Genomic DNA, 18,488 nt, shown 5'->3' with positions numbered 1-18,488 from the left:
AGGTGGTTGGTTCAAATCCTGGCATCCCATATGGTCCCCTGTGCCTGCCAGGGGCTACTTCTGAGCAGACAGCCAGGAATAACCCCGGAGCACTGCCGGGTGTGGCCCAAAAACCAAAAAAAAAAAAAAAAAAAGGAATAGATTAATACAGACAAAATCCCTGCTTAATGAATCACTCTTGGTGGAGCACAGGGACCATATGGGGTGCCTTGGATCAAACCCAGGTCAGCAATGTAGTAGGCAAATGTCCTACTGAATGTACTATCTCTCTGGCTCTATTATCTTGATCTTGACATATATTACCACACCTCAGTTTTTAAGAGCTCTCTGTTTAATCATCAGTTTCATAAAAGTAATTGAAAGCTAATAGAACCTCTTTTCCAAAATAGTGAAAGTATCAAAATATATTGGTATTTTTGAAGGGGTTTGTTTGTTATTGTTCTCTTTGGGTTCCAGGTGCTGGAGCTTGGGCTCTGCTTCCTACATAGTGCTCAGAATTGTCTCCAGTAGTGTTCTTATGTACAAAGCTTACCTCCCACCTCTTTTTTTTTTTTAAAGTAAACCTCCTGCCATTTTATTAATGTCTTCATTGAATATACAATGATTTTTCACAAATGTGCTTTCTACAGTTCTTTTTTTTTCAAAATACTTTATTATTTTTTATAAAACTTTAAAATAATTTTTGTTTTTGTTTTTGGGCCACACCTGGCAGTGCTCAGGGGTTACTCCTGGCTCTCTGCTCAGAAATTGCTCCTGGCAGGCTCAGGGGACCATATGGATGCTGGGATTCAGGATTCGAACCACCATTGGTCCTGGGTCAGCCACTTGCAAGACAAACGTCTTGCCACTGTGCTATCTCTCTGGCCTTTTTGTTTGTTTTTAATATTTTTTAATAATTTATTTTAACACCGTGATTACAAATATAATTGTAGTTGAGTTTCAGTCATAAAAAGAACACCCCCCCCTTCACTGTGCAACCTTCCCATCACCAATGCCTTTATCTCTTCCTTCCCCCACTCCCACCTATATTTGAGATAGGCTTTCTACATCCCTCACTCACTGACATTGTTATGATAGTTCTCAGTGTAGTTATTTCTCTAACTGCACTCACCACTTTTTGTGGTGAGCTTCATATCTTGAGCTGGTCCTTCCGGCCCTCATCTCTGGGAATTATTTCAGTGTCCTTAATTTTTCTTAAAACCCATAGATGAGTAAGGCTATTCTGGTGTGTGTCTCTCTCTTTCTTTGACTAATTTCACTCAACATAATAGGTTCCATGTACATCCATATATAGGAAAATTTCATGACTTCATTTCTCCTGATGGCTACATAATATTCCATTGTGTATATGTACCACAGTTTCTTTGGCCATTCATCTGTTGAAGGGCATCTTGGTTGTTTCCAGAGTCTGGCTTTTGTAAAAAGTGCTGTGATGAATATAGGTGTGAGGAAGGGATTTTTGTATTGGATTTTTGTGTTCCTAGGGTATTCCACCTCCTTCTTTGATCCACCTTCTTTGATCTACCTCCTTAGTACCTAGGATTGTTTTGTTTTTAATTAAATATGAAGAAAACAATCTAAAATATTTTCCAAATCATCTTACCATAATATACCAAGCATTGTTTTTTCCAAGTTTTATTCTTATATAAACTTAGCTCCTGAATAATTAATTACCTAAACCTAGCATCTTAAAATTAGCTTTTTTTATAGGATTAATAAACTTTGAATAACATTAGATAACTAGAAGTGTTTCAGAAATATCCAAAAACTATATGTATGTTTTGCCTGCTACTGATGACAGTACATGTTTATTAAACAAATCTTTTTTTTTTTTTTTTTTTTTTTTTTGGTTTTTGGGCCACACCCGGCGGTGCTCAGGGGTTACTCCTGGCTATCTGCTCAGAAATAGCTCCTGGCAGGCACGGGGGACCATATAGGCTGCTGGGATTTAAACCAATAACCTTAGGTCCTGGGTCGGCTGCTTACAAGGCAAATGCCGCTGTGCTATCTCTCAGGCCCATATTAAACAAATCTTAATGAAACCAGTCAGATTCCCTTTGAAATGAAACCAGTCAGATTCTCTTTGAAAAAAAGAAAAATTTGGGTTTTCCCCCCCTTAAACTTGTTCCTCTTAGATGTTTTTTGTTTTGTTTTATTTTGTTCTTGTGTTAGCTTATGTTTTTACAGTAATGTTAATATTTATGGGCTTGATGTATATACCTCACTTCAACATCAACAGGGTGTTCAAACTACTACCCATGTCTCTGAGTCATCTTCAATCCTTCTACCTCCAATGATCCAATTAGATGCTTTTATTTGGTATTTCATATTCAGGATTTGTTGTTAATTCACATTATCAATTCCCTCCCTTGTTTTTGTTCTTCTTCCTTATAATAGTTTAAAGGAAAAAAATCTACACATTCACTCTTTAATTCCTCATCTACTCGAGATTATTTAGTTACAAATCAGCATGGTTTCATTTAAAAATTCACTTAAAAACTTATATTTTTTTAATTTTAGTTTGTCATATCTGAAGCCAAGTTCTTGATAATAATCTATCATAAGTGAAGTGAAAGAGAAACAGAAAGAGACCTAGGATATCAGGGTGCTGGTTACTAGAATTAATGTTTGTTATGATCTTAGGCATGGTTTTTAACCTTTTTGTATTGTTTTTCTCATCTATTCAATAAGGATAGTGAGGTCTATCCAAGTTACCTCCAAAAGTTGTTGCAAATGAAAGTAATATATGATATGTGAAGAACTTCAAACATATTTTATAGCATAATAATATAACTTTGGCCTCTATGTTCTATTGAAAACATTTTTAGATATGTTCCAATAATGGGTCTGCCATCACATTATATTTAACCTGATAATGATATTTAGCACTTGTAAGATTTTTAATATGTGTAAAAATATCACTGCTCTTCTAAATGAGGAGTATAATCGATGACTACCCAGCCCAATGACTAAACTGTTGTTTGTAGCTATTTTTAAGCTTTGAATCTATACTGTTGGATATAAATGGCTCTTCAGTAATGCTGGCTGTCTGGTTTCTGGTTCCTGTAGGAGTTGATCTAGAGCAGTCAAGAAAAGAAGAAGAGCAGCAGATGTTGCAGGATGCCCGCCAATGGCTCAACAGCGGGAAAATAGAGGATGTGAGGCAGGCGCGCTCCGGGGCCACAGCTCTCCATGTGGCTGCTGCCAAGGGCTATTCTGAAGTCCTCAGGTATTTTCCATTTACACCAATCAGGGATTTGATTGATTGGGGGGAAAAAGGGATGAATTGGGTTTTTGAAAGTAGGGGTTGAATTAAGTTTTCAGCTCTGGTGTGTTTCTTCTTTTGTCTTTGGTTTCCTCTCTGATCATATAGTCTTTTCCCAAATTTTGCTCATCTCCATCCATGGATGGTTTCTCTCCTTTCGACACACTCTCAATGACATATATGACATAAACAGGTTGAAGTAAACTGACCTAGAAGATGATGGTGCACAGTCTTCCATGACAGTCCTGAATATCCCTGCAGTCTCTTTCTGTGACATAGAATGCAGGACAGACTTGCGATCATTTTCATATTCTTTGGACATAATACTGCTAGATTATTTATATTATGTATATCTTAAGTGTACAGAGCCTAGATAAGAAGTATAGATAATAGGGGCAGATAGCACAGCGGTTTGGCATTTACCTTGCATACACCCTACCTGGGACAGACCTGGGTTCGATTCCTGGCATCTCATGTTTTCCTTCGAGCCTGCCAGGGGTGATTTCTGAGCACAAAGCTAGGAATAACCCCTTAATGCCACTGGATGTGGCCCAAAAACAAAACAAACAAACAAAAAAAGTATAGGTAATAGGATATCATTCTAATAATCTACCTCTTTCATTTTTTTCCTTATAGGCATATATGATTTACATTTGATTTTTGTTTTGGGGTCATATTTGGTTTTGGGTGGGGGCATTGTTTGATTGTCACTCTGGGTAATGTTTGGGGAACCATGCAATGCTGGGAATCAAGTTTGGGACTCCTGTATACAAAGCATACAGTTCAGCCTTTTTATCTTCTCAACCCTAAACATGGTTTATGTAGCTTTTGGTACCTAATATTGGTGAGCTCCCCAAGCAAATGAATGGGTCCTAAAAGAATTGCATGTGTAATTGTTGTTAGACTCTTTTAATGCTTTATATTCTACCTAACTATGGGGAGTCTAGTAGGTATGGTAGCAAGTTGCTATTCTGTTTCTGCCTAAGAGTAGCGTTCAAATGCTGTTCACTTCTTTAGAGGTATCTCAGAAGCCCACATTACTGGTAATCATTACTAGTTCAGTGCAATAAGGGCCCTCAGTACAGGTGGCAGAAGGAGAGCATATTCTTTATTTTTCATGCAAAACATAGATTATAGCTTTATTGGTTATATGAAACCCCTACAGATATTTTTGAAAAGTTTTATATATAAAAGATATAATAAAGTATAGTTTTCTAGAAGGATAATAAAGCTAATAAGCAAAAGACTTGAAGAAAAGTGAGTTCTTAGGCCAGAGCCATAGCATAGCGGTAGGGCATTGCCTCACATAAGGTTCACCTGGGACTGACCTGGGTTCAGTCCCCACTATCCCAGATGGTCTCCCGAGCCTTTCAGGAACGATTTCTGAGCTCAGTGCCAGGAGTAACCCCTGAGTGCCTCTGGGTTGCCCCAAACCCTCCTTCCCCCCAAAAAGTGAATTCTTATTTTATGTTTTATTTTGTCCTTGTACTGGAAAATGGAAAGCACATCTTGACTCAACTAAATTGAATTAGGCTTCAACTAATTTCAGACATCTTTTCACATACCCTCTTATATAACACAACATCCTCTAAGTGCCATGGTCTTTAGAAATGGTTAGCTTTCAGGTAATAACTATGAAAACTGAGCTGTGCATTAGAGGACAAGAGTAACTTCAGAACCACTGTGGTTCAGGGCCAAAGTCTGAATTTATTGGGTGATCGTGTTTTTAGCAGGAAACAGTAAGACAGAGGAGATAAGTGTCTTGTTTGTGACTTTTCCCATAGACTTTTGATTCAGGCTGGCTTTGAACTCAATGTTCAGGACCATGATGGCTGGACTCCCCTCCATGCTGCTGCACATTGGGGAGTGAAAGAGGCTTGCTCCATCCTCGCAGAAGCACTCTGTGACATGGACATCAGAAACAAACTGGTTAGTAATAGTAAGTCTGGCCCTCTAAAGGGACAGTGAGCTTGGTGGCTGCTAATACAGGAGGCCTAAAGTCTGTTGCATGGCCAGGCAGCAACTGGAGGAACTGCTCTGCTTGTTGTGAGTGTAGAGAGGTTTGCTGGTGGAAAAAACACCTTCACTGACCTAGCCTTCTGATAAAATTTGTATTGAAGCCCCTAAAACCAGCTGGAAAAAAAATATATTTTCCTTTGGAAAAATATAAACATTGGGGTAATCTAAGACTTCTTTGTCTATGGTAAAATACAAAAGATTTTACTTGATGCACTTTAATTCAGACTTTTAAAAGCTGAACTCATCACTTCTGGTCATTTAAAAATGACAAAGATGTCTTTCATTTGGTTGAAAATAGTGGTATTCAGTCTCAATCATGCCACTTAGAAGCTCTTTCACATACATATAATATATACATCTGTTGATTTTCAGAAATCTCCAGGCATAACTTTTTGGCAGAAAATTATAACCCAGAAGAGTTAGATCATCTTGTCTGCTTTGTGTCTCTTCTGAACTCAGGTTTTATTCTTCAGTTATGGGCAGGGTTCTTAGTTTTGCTGATGGTTCCAACCAAAAATAGATGGAATTTTTTCTTTTGCTTTCTCCCAGTAGAGCAAAATGATTCCTTTAAACTTCCGCTTTAGTGCCAGGGACCCCTTTCTGAGTTTTTCAGAGCCTCTTTTTGAATTTTAATAGAATTAAGCTTATTTTAAATGTTCACAACATAGCTTTCAATTATTGCGTAAAGGCCATAAACCATTCTTTTGACCACCATCACCATCACCATCATCATCATTATGGTTATTGTGATTTCTTTAACAATCTTTTATAAAATATAAAACTAAAGATTTGCTCTCTTTTTTAACTTATGTTTTATTGCATAAAGGAGTCATAATGCAGAGTAGATTATTTAGGGAAGAAACCATATTGTATAATCAAAAGTATAAGTAAAATATTGATTGTGCTCTGATAAAGTCAAGTAACCACTGCTTCTGCTTTCTCTTGGTCATGATATACCTTTTTTAATCGGTAGGGCCAAACGCCCTTTGATGTGGCTGATGAGGGTCTTGTAGAACACTTGGAGATGCTCCAGAAGAAGCAGAATGCGGTGAGTTCCCAATTGGAGTTTTCAAGCTTTGGTAGCAGTTTGCAGTCCACACCTGGTATCTTAATCACTTGCTTTAATTATATCTGCTGAGGCTGAAAATGGGCAGATTTCCATTTTAGGGGTAATAATTGTTCCTTTTAGGAATTACTAATAGTCTGTTAGAAGAAAATATCCCAGAAACTGTCACTATTCATTGTTTCTCATTTTAGTCTCCAGGCCTCTAAAAGCTTAAAACAAGAGCAAACTAATAATTACCTTTGAGTTCTAGAAAATGAATGTCATAGTTGTAGAAAGGTAACTTTTTTCCCCCTTAGAGTAGAGGACCTGTCACATATTTTACCTTATTGACTACAAGGGCACCCTTATTTAAAGTAAATTAATTGTGGGTTTGCTTTTATTGTTTTGCTTTTGGGCCACACCTAGTGATGCTCGTGGTTACTCCTGGCTTTGCATTCAAGAATTACTTCTTAACAGGCTCATGGGACCTTATTGGATGTCTGGGATTGAACCTGAGTTGGTCACAAGAAAGGCAAACACCCTACTTGTTGTACTAACCCTTCAATCCTAAAAGCAAATTAATTGTAGAAAGGAATAGATAGGTGACTTTCTTAAAAAGCATATATAGTCAGAAACTAAAGCTCATTTGTCATTGGACAGCACTCAAGTCAGTGAGTCATTATTTATTTCAGATCCAGCAGCCAGCCTTAATTTAGCCCTCGGCCACTGCCTCCTCAATCTAAATCTTCCATTGTTTGAGTACATGTGCCTTTCTGCTTAGTACTATTTATAGGAGAATCACATAAGCACAGTACCCATGGACAGAGTGGAAGAATGGAGAAAACCTCCCATTATATAGATAAGCAGTAAATACTTCATATTTTATACGTATAAGGGGAGATAGTAGATTGGACATGAGGAATAAAGATGAGTCATATGGGCCCGGAGAGATGGCACAGCGGTGTTTGCCTTGCAAGCAGCTGATCCAGGACCAAAGGTGGTTGGTTCGAATCCCAGTGTCCCCTATGGTCCCCCGTGCCTGCCAGGAGCTATTTCTGATCAGACAGTCAGGAGTAACCCCTGAGCACCGCCGGGTGTGACCCAAAAACTAAAAAAAAAAAAAAAAAAAAAAAGATGAGTCATATTAGGGATTAAAGAATTCCTGTTTGAATAGGCCAGGATAGGAAAAAAACTATAACTGCCTTTGGTTCAGGGATGTGTCTTAAGTAAAAGGAAACATGTCTAGTTCACCCTGGGTTTGATCCAAGCACTGCCATATGTGGCCCTCACAAACAATTAAAAAATTTATTAGCTTTGTTATTTATTTGTTTGTTTGTTTTTGTTTTGAGGTTCTTACCAAGCAGTGCTCTGGGCTTACCACTTTCTCTCTGCTCAGATCACTTGAGGTAGGGCTTTGGGGACTATATGGGGTGCCAGGGAATCAAACCCAGATTGGCCACATACAAGACAAGGATTTTATCTGCCATACTATTTCTCTGGTTCCTAAGAAAATCATTAGCTTTGTTTTTCCCTTTGGATGGACTGTGAGTTGTGGCTGAGGTCATGTGGGCTGAAGTTTATTACCAGTATGAGAAACAGTAGTTGTGAATGAAAGAACTATATATAGTCGATGATGGGAACACTGCACTCACGTCTATATCTAACCTCCTCTTATGTGTGTTCAGCATCATGTCTTGATTAGTAAAGTGAAGATACTCCTTACTTCAAGTGGGAGAATCACATCTTTGAGCTCAGGCATTTCATTCATTTTGTTTTCTTTGATAAGCAATTGGAAACACTAGAACTTTCTGATATAGCATCAGTGCTGTATTTGGCAGTGGCAGTCTTCCTGATGGAAGATGAATACTTTGCATAGCTATGGTTGTGTTTTTTTTAAACTATAAAACAGTTTTTAGACTCCTGTGGACATTTTCTAAATTTGATTCCAGGATCTATAAATACATTTTGTTTAGAACATGTATCTAAATATCAGACAAGTTTTTCAAAGGGCCAGTTTCCATTTGTTACCTGTTTTTAATTCCCTTTGTTTTTGAATGACTGCCAACTACATTTATACATGGATCATAAAGAATTTTTTCAAAGTTTCATGTGGGTGGCCAGAGCAATATCACAACAGTTAGGGTGTTTGCCTTACACATAGCCAACCCATGTTTGATCCCTCAGCATCTCTGAGTCTTTCAGGAGCAATTTCTGAGCACAGAAACAGGAGTAACCCCTGAGCACCATCTGGTGTGACCCTCCCCCCAAAAAACAAAGTTTCATGTGACTGAATATATCTATAGACCTATACCTATGTATATCTAGCCACAGCTATTACTCTGTCTGCCTAGCTAGGTCATTTTGAGTAGAGCATGTTCTATAGTGCTTAGGCTAGTGGTGCTTGGCTGAGTTTATTAGGACCATGCTTGGCGCTGTTGGGGCTGCCAGGGATACACCTGGCTACTCTGGTATGTGCTCTGCTGTTTGAGCTCAGACCTGGTAGTTATGGATACTACAGGGGCTGCCAGGGCCTTCTCAGCCACTGATAAGGAAGTCACATGGTTCTGAAGACTAAACTCTGATCAAGTGCATGTAAAACATGCACTCTAACTACTGTACTATCTCTCTAGCCCTGACGGTTTTTATCTCTCCAGCTCTGATAGAAGGGCACACTTTTTCTTTTATGTTTTGTTTGTTGTGCATTTATGGGATTTGAGGATTAAGCCTGGTTTGTCTACATGCAAGACAAGTGCCTTACCCACTGTGCTATCTCTCTGGACCCTAGAAGGGCACTTTCAGTGCAGCTCCAACACCACAATTTTTCTCTTCCACCTTGGATGAGGATTTTCCTTTGTCCTTGTATTCTGTGGAGATGTATGTGCATATCCTCCTTTTGCCAGATGCCTCCTTCCCTTTCCCTTCCCAACACTGATGGTGTTGTCTTCTCTGCATTGGCTGTGCCCTTCTTCCCTTTTCTTTATGCTGTTCCTGTTGTGCTCATGACCAAGGGCCACATGCACACTTAGTTGTGGTGCTTACACATTTGGTTGTACTGGTTTCTGAGAATTATAAACTTTTTAGTTTTGATGTTCATGTGGGTCATACTCTTCCTGTGGTAGTGGCACATATTTGAGCTATAGTGCTTGTAAGGTCCACTTGGGGGGGGTTCACATTCATGGTCCTGGGGAAGGGAAGTCCTGGCCATGCTCAATAGACACAAGGTGGCAGTGTTTGTACCACCTGGCCGAGCTGGGCCCAAGATTGCACAGGAGACTGTAGTCTGGGCTACCTCCTAGCAGGGCTGCAGGCCCTCACTCAGCACAAGTCATTGGCACATTGAATTCGGAATATTGCTTTTATGAAGTGGGCTGCTTTCTTTTTTGGTTTAGTTTTGGTTTGTAGCCACACCCAGCTCTGCTTAGGGATTTCTCTTGGTTCTGTGTTCAGAGATTACTTCTGGCAGAGATTGGGAATTGTAAGGGCTGCTGGGGATCAAACCCAAATCCAGGGGCCAGAGTGATAGCACTGCAGTAGGGCATTTGCCTTGCACGTAGACGATGTGGAATGGATTCAGGTTCAATCCCTGGTATCCCATATGGTCCCCCAAGCCTGCCAGGAGCAATTTCTGAGCGCAGAGCCAGGAGTAACTGCTGAGTGCCACTGTTGTGGCCCCCCAAAAAACAAAACAAAACAAAAACCCAAGTCCACCATGTGCAAGGCAAGATTGTGTACTGCCATTGTATTACCTTGCTGGTTCCTTGAGGGAGACGGTTTTGTCACTGAGCCACCTCAGCCCTGCCAGTTCCATTTTGAGTTCTTCTCATTGCTGCTGATCCTTACCATTCATCAACTTCTTTCCTGTTTTCTTTTTCTCAATTTCCAGCTTCGAAGTGAGAAAGAGAGCCGGAAGAAACTCATTGAGTCAGACTTGAATAGCCCATTGCAGAGTGGACTCTTTAAGAAGTAAGTTATTCCAGAAATAAGAAATGGTCTGAATTCTGTTGTGTATGTGTTTGCAACATATTTAGCTTGAGAATTTATAGAAAAGAATATCTGATTATAGCCAAATGATCTTTAAACATATGGGAATGTTTGGAATATGAGGAGGTGGTATTGATATATGGGGGAGACACTGAAAATGGATGAACATGCTTTAAATTTAGAATTGAATCAAGATTTCAACATATCTTTTTGTCTTGCTTAGGATTTATTTTTGGGTACACCAGTGATGCTTAGGAATTACTCTGGCTCTGTACTCAGGGGTTATTCCTGTTAGTGTTTGGGGACCATATAGGATGCCAGGGATTGAACCCGTGATGACTGTGTGCAAGGAAGGGCCCTCCCCACTGTACTATTGCTTAGCCCTGCTTAGGGATTCTTTTTGTTTGTTTGTTTGTTTTTTGGATCACATCCGGCAGTGCTCAGAGGTCACTCCTGGCGCTACACTCAGAAATTGCTCCTGGCAGGCTCGGGGGACCATATGGGATGCCGGGATTCAAACCTCCATCTTTCTACAATGTAGAATATACATGAAAGGCAAATGCCTTACCTCCGGGCCCGGAGAGATAGCACAGTGGTGTTTGCCTTGCAAGCAGCCGATCCAGGACCAAAGGCGGTTGGTTCGAATCCCGGTGTCCCATATGGTCCCCCGTGCCTGCCGGGAGCTATTTCTGAGCAGACAGCCAGGAGTAGCCCCTGAGCACCGCCGGGTGTGGCCCCAAAAAACCAAAAAAAAAAAAAAAAAAAAAAAATTAAAAAAAAAAATGCCTTACCTCCATGCTATCTCTCTGACCCCAGTACTTATGGATTCTTAATTAGCTTCTATTAATATACGTTTCCAAAGCACAGACACAACATCTGTACTTATCACTGTTCTTGTACCTAGTTTGATTCCTGTTATACCTAATAATATAGTTTTGTTTGTTTTTTTGGTTTTTGGGTCACACCTGGCGGCACTTGGGAGTTACTTCTGGCTCTGCGCTCAGAAGTCGCTTCTGGCAAGCTCAGGGGACCATCTGGGATGCTGAGATTCGAATCGGGGTCCATCCTGTGTTGGCCGCGTACAAGGCAAACGCCTTACCGCTGTGCTATTGCTTCAGCCCCTATAGTTAATGTTTTTACAATATACAATCATATTTACTTCATCATCATGAGATTTCTAGCCATTTTTTTCCACCTGTGTGTGGAATAGGCTGGTTGCCATAAGTCTAAAGAAACCTCAGATACAGAAAATTGCCTCTGTAAAGTTATACTTGAATACATTTCTACTATTGCATACACATAGATGTCTTTAAATTCATTATTATTTTATCACATTGTCACTGAACTTAAGAAGTGGTTTGTCACTTCTGAGTTATACTCAAGTCATCTTTAATTTAGCAAAGAGAAGATGCTCTATGAGGAAGAGACACCAAAGTCCCAAGAAACGGAGGAAGAAAACAAAGAATCTAGCAGCTCCAGCTCAGAGGAGGAAGAAGGTGAAGATGAAGCTTCTGAGTCAGAAACTGAAAAAGATGCAGGTAAAACAGATATTCAAAGAAAAATCTTCCTTCCTTTTCTTCCTTCCCTCCTTTCCTTCCCTCCCTCCTTCCTTCCTTCTCTCCTCCCTTCCCTCCTTCCTACCTTCCCTCCATCCCTCTTTCCTTCTTTCCTTCCCTCCCTTCCTCCTTTTCTCATTTCTTTCTTCTCTCCTTTCCTCATTCCTTCTTTCCTTCCATCCCTCTTCCCTTCCTTTCCTCCCTCCCTTCCACTTTCCCTCCTTCCTTCCCTTCCTTTCGTCCCTCCCTCCTTTTCTCCTTCCCTCTCTCCTTCCTTCTCTTCTTTCCTTCCCTCCCTCCTTTACTCTTTCCCTTCCTCCTTCCTTTCTTCCCTTCTTTTCTTCCCTTCCTTCCTTCCCTCCCTCCTTCATTACTTCCCTTCTTTTCTTCCCTCCCTCCCTCCCTCCCTTCTTTCTTCTCTCCTTCCTTTCCTCCCTTCCTCCTTCTTTCCATCTTTCCCTTCCTTCCTTCCCTTCCTCCTTCCTTCCCTTTCTTTCGTTCCTCCCTCCCTTTCTCCTTCCCTCCTTCCCTTCTTTCCTTCCTCCCTTCCTTCTTCCTTCCCTCCTTCCTTCCTTTACTTCCTTCCCTCCCTTCTTCCTTCCCTCCTTCCTTCCATCCTTTCTTCCTTCCCTCCTCCTTCTTTCCTCCCTCCTTCCCTCTCTCCTTCCTTCCCACCTTCCCTCTCTCTCTCTCTCTCTTTTTTTTTTTTTTTTTGGTTTTTGGGCCACACCCGGCGGTGCTCAGGGGTTACTCCTGGCTGTCTGCTCAGAAATAGCTCCTGGCAGGCACAGGGGACCATATGGGACACCGGGATTTGAACCAACCACCTTTGGTCCTGGATCAGCTGCTAGCAAGGCAAACACCGCTGTGCTATTTCTCCGGGCCCCTTCCCTCTCTTTTTTCTTTCCCTCCTTCCTTCCCTTCTTTCTTTCTTCCTTCCTTCCCTCCTTTCCTCTTTTCATCCTTTCTTCCTTCCTCCCTCCTTTTTCCTCCTTCCTTCCCTCTCTCCTTCCTTTCCTCCCTCCCTCTTTCCTTTCTTTCCTTCCTTCCCTCCCTCCTTCCTTCCTTCCCTCCCTCCTCCTTCCCTCCTTCTCTCCCTCCCTCCCTCCTTCCTTTTTCCTTCCTTCTTTCCTTCCTTTCTTCCCTTCCTTCCTTCCTTCCTTCCTTCCTTCCTTCCTTCCTTCCTTCCTTCCTTCCTTCCTTCCTTCCTTCCTTCCTTCCTTCCTTCCTTCCTTCCTTCCTTCCTTCCTCCCTCCCTTCCTCCCTCCCTCCCTCCCTCCCTCCCTCCCTCCCTCCCTCCCTCCCTCTCTTCTTTCCTTTCTTCCTTTTTTGTGAAAGAAGTTTATGATGCATGAAAGTAAAAGAGTCCACATCTCAGGCAAATGAAAACCAAATAGGCATGGCAGGGCCAAGAAAGTTTACATCTCTTAGTCTGGAGCTATTTATAGTATAGTGGGTAGGGTGTTTTTGTTGCCTATGACCAATCTGTTTTCCATCCCAGTCACCACATATAGTTCCTGGAACCCCTTCAGGAATGATCCCTGAGCATGGAGCCAGGAGTAAGGCCTGTGCACTACCAGTATAATTAGCGCCCCCCCCCCCAATAAAAAAGAAAGAAAAGAAAAGGAAAGAAAAAGGAGATGTGGATAAGTATACTAAGATCCCTCATTTCTTCTGGGGAGAATGTTGCTGCTGGAGAGAGAAGGCTATAGAGTATTCCTGTAAGAGCTTGAAGTTTAGTTTTCAAAGATACTAAACTTCTGGAGAATTTGGCTATAAATACTGGGAGCTCTGTTAGAATATATTCACCAGTTTGTATATTGCTGTGATAAGATATCCAAAGAATTCTTGTAGGAAGGAGCCAAGTATTCTGACCTTGTGGTAGTAGATATTATAAAGACCAGATTCCAAAATTTAGTATGTTAACAGGCAGAGGAGGTGAGATCATGCAGAGACATTTTGATCACGTACTTCTAGGTAAATGGTAAAAATTTGAATTGCTTCTTTAAACAGAATTCCTAAATTTCTTTTTAAAAGAAATACATTGTCACTATGTGAGATATAGATGAAGGAAAGAAACCTATAAATTTTTATGTCTTTTATCTGTAATTTATACATTACATGGAGCTTCTTAACATTATTATTAGAGGGCGAGAGAGTAGCCCCATATCTGAGAGTAAGATGTTAAATATTTTAGACTAACCAACTATCCCACAGATAGTTGGGCATCCCACAGATCATTTTTGTTGTTGTTGTTGTTTCTTTTTTGGTTTGCGGGGGGTGACACTTGACAGTGCTCATAGATTACTTCTGGTTCTGCATTTTAGGATCATTCTTGGTGGGGTTGGGGTACATATGGGGTGCCATGGATCAAACCCAGGTTGGCTACATGGAAGGCAAATACTCTACTGTCCCAATATCTTAATAGATTTTTATATATAATCAGGCAAACACTCAGGAAAGAAATTCTGGATTTTACTGAATAAAAAGATTCCACAGTAACATAGCAGGTTCTCATGAATAATTTGGAGTTCATGATAGGTGAAAGTCTTAGAATATGTCTTGCATTCACTGACATTATTCTTTCAGATTTGAGTCTGTAAGAGATAAAGAAGTAGCCAGTATTTTTCTCTGAACTTGTTCATGGCTAGCAAAATACAATGAAGATATCTAGCTTTTTGTGTGCCTGTGCATATCCTCCTTTCCGTACATATTTAACCATGAGATACAGTTACAAAATAAGATCTGATTTTGTTGATATGGTTTCTATTAGTTATAGGAGATTACCTTTCTTTATGTCTATATCTCTGAAGTTTTTTTTTTTTAAACAATGGGGTTAGATATCATTGGTTCAATAGAAAACACAAGCACCAGCTAAATTTATAGTATAGAAGATAGGCTTTCATTCATTGAAACTTGAATTTCTACTACTAAGTAGGCACAATTTTCTCTGGAAATGCTAATGAAGTAGAGCTATCAAACTTTATAAATGTTTCTTTAAAATCTTTTTATTAATTACTTAAATGTCCCAGGCTTGTTGTCTGGAATTAATATTTGAGCTTGCTAGATCTCTTTGTTAGTTACCAAGTACTAGAAGAATTGAAAGGAGCTGCCAAAATACTCTTAATTGCTTTATGACAAGTATCCATGCTTTGGGTCTCTTGTTCCACGAAGTCCACTGCTATTGGTGTAAAATACCCACAGCACCTTATTTCCCATGCTACAACCTCTGTTAAAAAATCTCTGATGACCACCTTCTCTATTCTACCTTTGCATGAAGAATCATCTCAAGCTCTATAGCTGTGCTATACATAGGTAAGGACTTAAGCTAGCCACGTTCAGTTGCTCTAAATCCTAAAACACGTTCAGAACTTCTGTCCCTAAGCATTTACTTGTGTCTTAGAATTAATTTATGGACATCAAATGCTTGTCTGAATGATTTTTGTGATAAGCAATATGTTCTAACTTACCAGGTAGAAGAAATCTTTCTAAAGGGTTGTTTTTTTCTATACAAGAAATTGAAAAATAATGGATCACTTCACAGTTCTTCCATCCTGTGATAATTGACCCACAGTTTTCTCTGTTTCTCCAGCTCTGCATACTTATCTCTACTGTAGCACTTATCATTTTGGCTGAAAATTCTAGGTTTATCCTTGTACTTCAGGTCTTGGCAAAATGTCTTTTTTTAAAATAATTTTTAATTGAATTATCATGAGATAAAGTTACAAAGTTGTTCCTGATTGTCTTTCAGTCATACAATGTTCGACACCCATCCCTTTACCAGTGCACATTTCCTATCACCATTGTCCCATTTCCCTCATGTTCTCCCCTCTATTCTCCCTCCTGTCTGTCTCTATGGCAGAATTTTCTCTTCTCTCTGTCTCTGTCTCTCTATCTCTGTCTCTCTGTCTCTCTGAATTCTCTTTCTCTCTCTCTTTTTCTCTCTCTAATATGCCCTACCTGGTTTCCCTTTTAGACATTGCTTTTGCAATATTATTACTAAAGGGGTATTGTGAATATCATATCACTATACCTCCTTTCAGCACTCAGTTCTTGTCCAGAGTGATCATTTCCAACTATCATTGTCATAGCGATCTCTTCTTTGCCCTAACTGCATTCCCCCACTATTTGTGGCAAGCTTTCTACCATGAATTGGTCCTCTTGTCCCTCATCTCTATGGGTATAATATCTTTTCTCTCATTTCTTTCCTTTTTTATTTTTGGTTTCTGGCAGCGCTCAGGAGTTAAACTTTTGATTAACTTTCTGAGTTAAGTTTATGAGATAAGCTTCTGAGTAACTTTCTGGCCTTGCACTCAGATATCAGTCTTGGCAGGTTTATAGGACCTTATGGGATGCCAGGGACTGAACCTAGGTCAACCACTAACCAGGAATGTAGATACCTTTTCTGCATTGTGTATTTGGGTCCCTAGGATAGATTCCTAGGAACGATATTACTGGGTCATATGAGAGCTCAATTTCTAGTTTATTTTCAAGGAATATCCATGTTATTTTCCAAAAATGGTGGACTAGTCCATATTCCTACCTGCAGTGAATGAGTCCCTTTCTTCCCACATCTGTGCCAGCACTTGTTATTCTTTGTTCTTCTTGATGTGTGCTAGTCTCTGTGATGTGAGGTGATAATGCATTGTAGTTTTTATTTTCATTTTTCTGATGATTAATGATGTGGAACATTTTTCCATCTGCCTTTTGGCCATATGTATTTCTTTGTTGAGGAAATTTCTGTTCATTTCTTTGCCCCAATTTTTGATAGACTTGAATTTTCTTCTAGTTATGTTCTACCAGTGCTTTATATATCTTATATATTAGCCCCTTATCAGAAAGGTATTGGGTGAATATTTTTTTCCATTGCATGGTTGGTCCTTATATCCTGGTCTTTGTTTCCTTTGAGATGAAAAAGCTCTTTAATTTAATGTAGTCCCATTTGTTTATCTTTGTTTTATCTTGCTTGGTGTTTTTCATCCTTGACAATATGTTTAGCTTCAATGTCATGGAAAGTTCTGCCTATGTTTTCCTGTATGTACCTTATGATTTTAGGTTTAATATATCAAGGTCTTCAGTCCATTTTGATTTGACCTTTGTGCATGGTGTCAGAGAGAGGTCTAAGTTTAGTTTCTTGCATGTAGCTGACCAGGTTTCCCAGCACCAATTTTTTTTTTTTTTGGTTTTTGTTTTTTTTGTTTTTGGGCCACACCCATTTGACGCTCAGGGGTTACTCCTGGCTATGTGCTCAGAAATCGCCCCTGGCTTGGGGGGACCATATGGGACGCCGGGGGATCGAACCGCGATCCTTCCTTGGCTAGCGCTTGCAAGGCAGGCACCTTACCTCCAGCGCCACCTACCCGGCCCCAGCCAGCACCAATTTTTGAAGAGTCTTTCCTTGCTCCACTTCACACTTTTGTTCCTTTATCAAAAATTAACTTATCATATACCTGGGAATGTTAGAATGTTCAATTCTATTCCACTAATCTGAGCTTGTCTTTATTCCAATACTACTACTACTACTACTACTACTACTACTACTACTACTGTTACTATTGCTACTGCTGCTGCTGCTGCTACTACTAGAGTAGCAGGTGGTGGTGGTGGTGGTGGTCATAGCAGTAGTAATTTAATTACTACTGCTTTTTAATACAGTTTGAATTTAGGAAAGGTGATGTCCCTCATCTTTTTTTTTTTTTTTAATCAAGAGTTGCTTTAAATAGTCATGGAAGTTTCTTGTTTTACATGAATTCAAATGTGTTTGATCTATTTATTTGGAAAATGACATTGATATAATTTTAGGAACTGCATTGAATCTGTACAATGCTTTGGGGAGTATTGCCATTTTAATTATGTTAATCTTCCCAATCCATTAGCACGATATGTGTTTCTATTTCCTTATATCCTGTTTTATTTCTTGAAATGGCATTTTGTAGTTTATTTTCTTTTTTATTAATTTATTTTTTTGGTTACACCTGGTGGTGCTCCTGGCAGACTTGGGGGACCATAGGGAATGCTGAGAATCAAACCCGGGTCCATCCTGGGGTGGCCACGTGCAAGGTAAATGCCCTACTGCTGTGCTATCACTCCAATCCTGAAGTACTTTATTTTCTGAGGAAGAATTGTGAATGGGATTTAAAAAAATATCTCTTTCTTCTTTTTCATTATTTGTGTATAGGAAAGCCATGGACTTTTGCATGTTAATTTTGTAGTCTGCCACTCTACTGTAGAGATCTATTTCTAGAAGTTTTTTTGTGGAGTCTTTAGGATTTTCTAAAGTTTTTTTTATGTCACCCACAACTAGAGATTCTTCCCTTCCTATCTTAAATTTTTTTCTTCCTATCTGAGTGCTTTTGATATCTTTTTTTGCTTAACTGCTATGACATGTACTTCCAGTTCTATATTGAATAGAAGTGGTGAGAGTGAGCAATCTTGTTTTATGCCTGATCTTTGAGGGAAGGCTTTTAGTTTTTCACACATTAGGTATAATATTTGTCCTGGGCTTTGGTAAATGGGTTTGACTATATCTAAGAAAGTCCCTTAGATTCCCATTTCTTTGAATTTCTTTTTATCATGAATGGTTTTCTATTTTATCAAAATGCTTTCTCTGCATCGATTGATA

At 39.6% G+C, this 18,488-nt stretch overlaps 1 protein-coding gene across 2 annotated transcripts in view; it reads left to right on the top strand.

The window, feature by feature from the left end:
• Positions 1-18,488, top strand: part of PPP1R12B (protein phosphatase 1 regulatory subunit 12B) — a 254,079-nt gene that overhangs the window by 77,257 nt on the left and 158,334 nt on the right. For both annotated transcript variants that reach the window (XM_049770622.1, XM_049770621.1), the window contains exons 4-8: positions 3,070-3,229; positions 5,050-5,194; positions 6,258-6,332; positions 10,213-10,292; positions 11,709-11,848. In XM_049770622.1, the coding sequence (XP_049626579.1) occupies positions 3,070-3,229; positions 5,050-5,194; positions 6,258-6,332; positions 10,213-10,292; positions 11,709-11,848 (600 nt within the window). The remainder of the gene's footprint in view (positions 1-3,069; positions 3,230-5,049; positions 5,195-6,257; positions 6,333-10,212; positions 10,293-11,708; positions 11,849-18,488) is intronic.

The sequence above is a fragment of the Suncus etruscus genome, chromosome 3 (genome assembly GCF_024139225.1).
Source record: "Suncus etruscus isolate mSunEtr1 chromosome 3, mSunEtr1.pri.cur, whole genome shotgun sequence".
In the NCBI taxonomy this organism is placed as follows: Eukaryota; Metazoa; Chordata; class Mammalia; order Eulipotyphla; family Soricidae; genus Suncus; species Suncus etruscus.
Note: the sequence above shows the minus strand (reverse complement) of the source record. Positions and strands in the feature narration are given on the sequence as shown.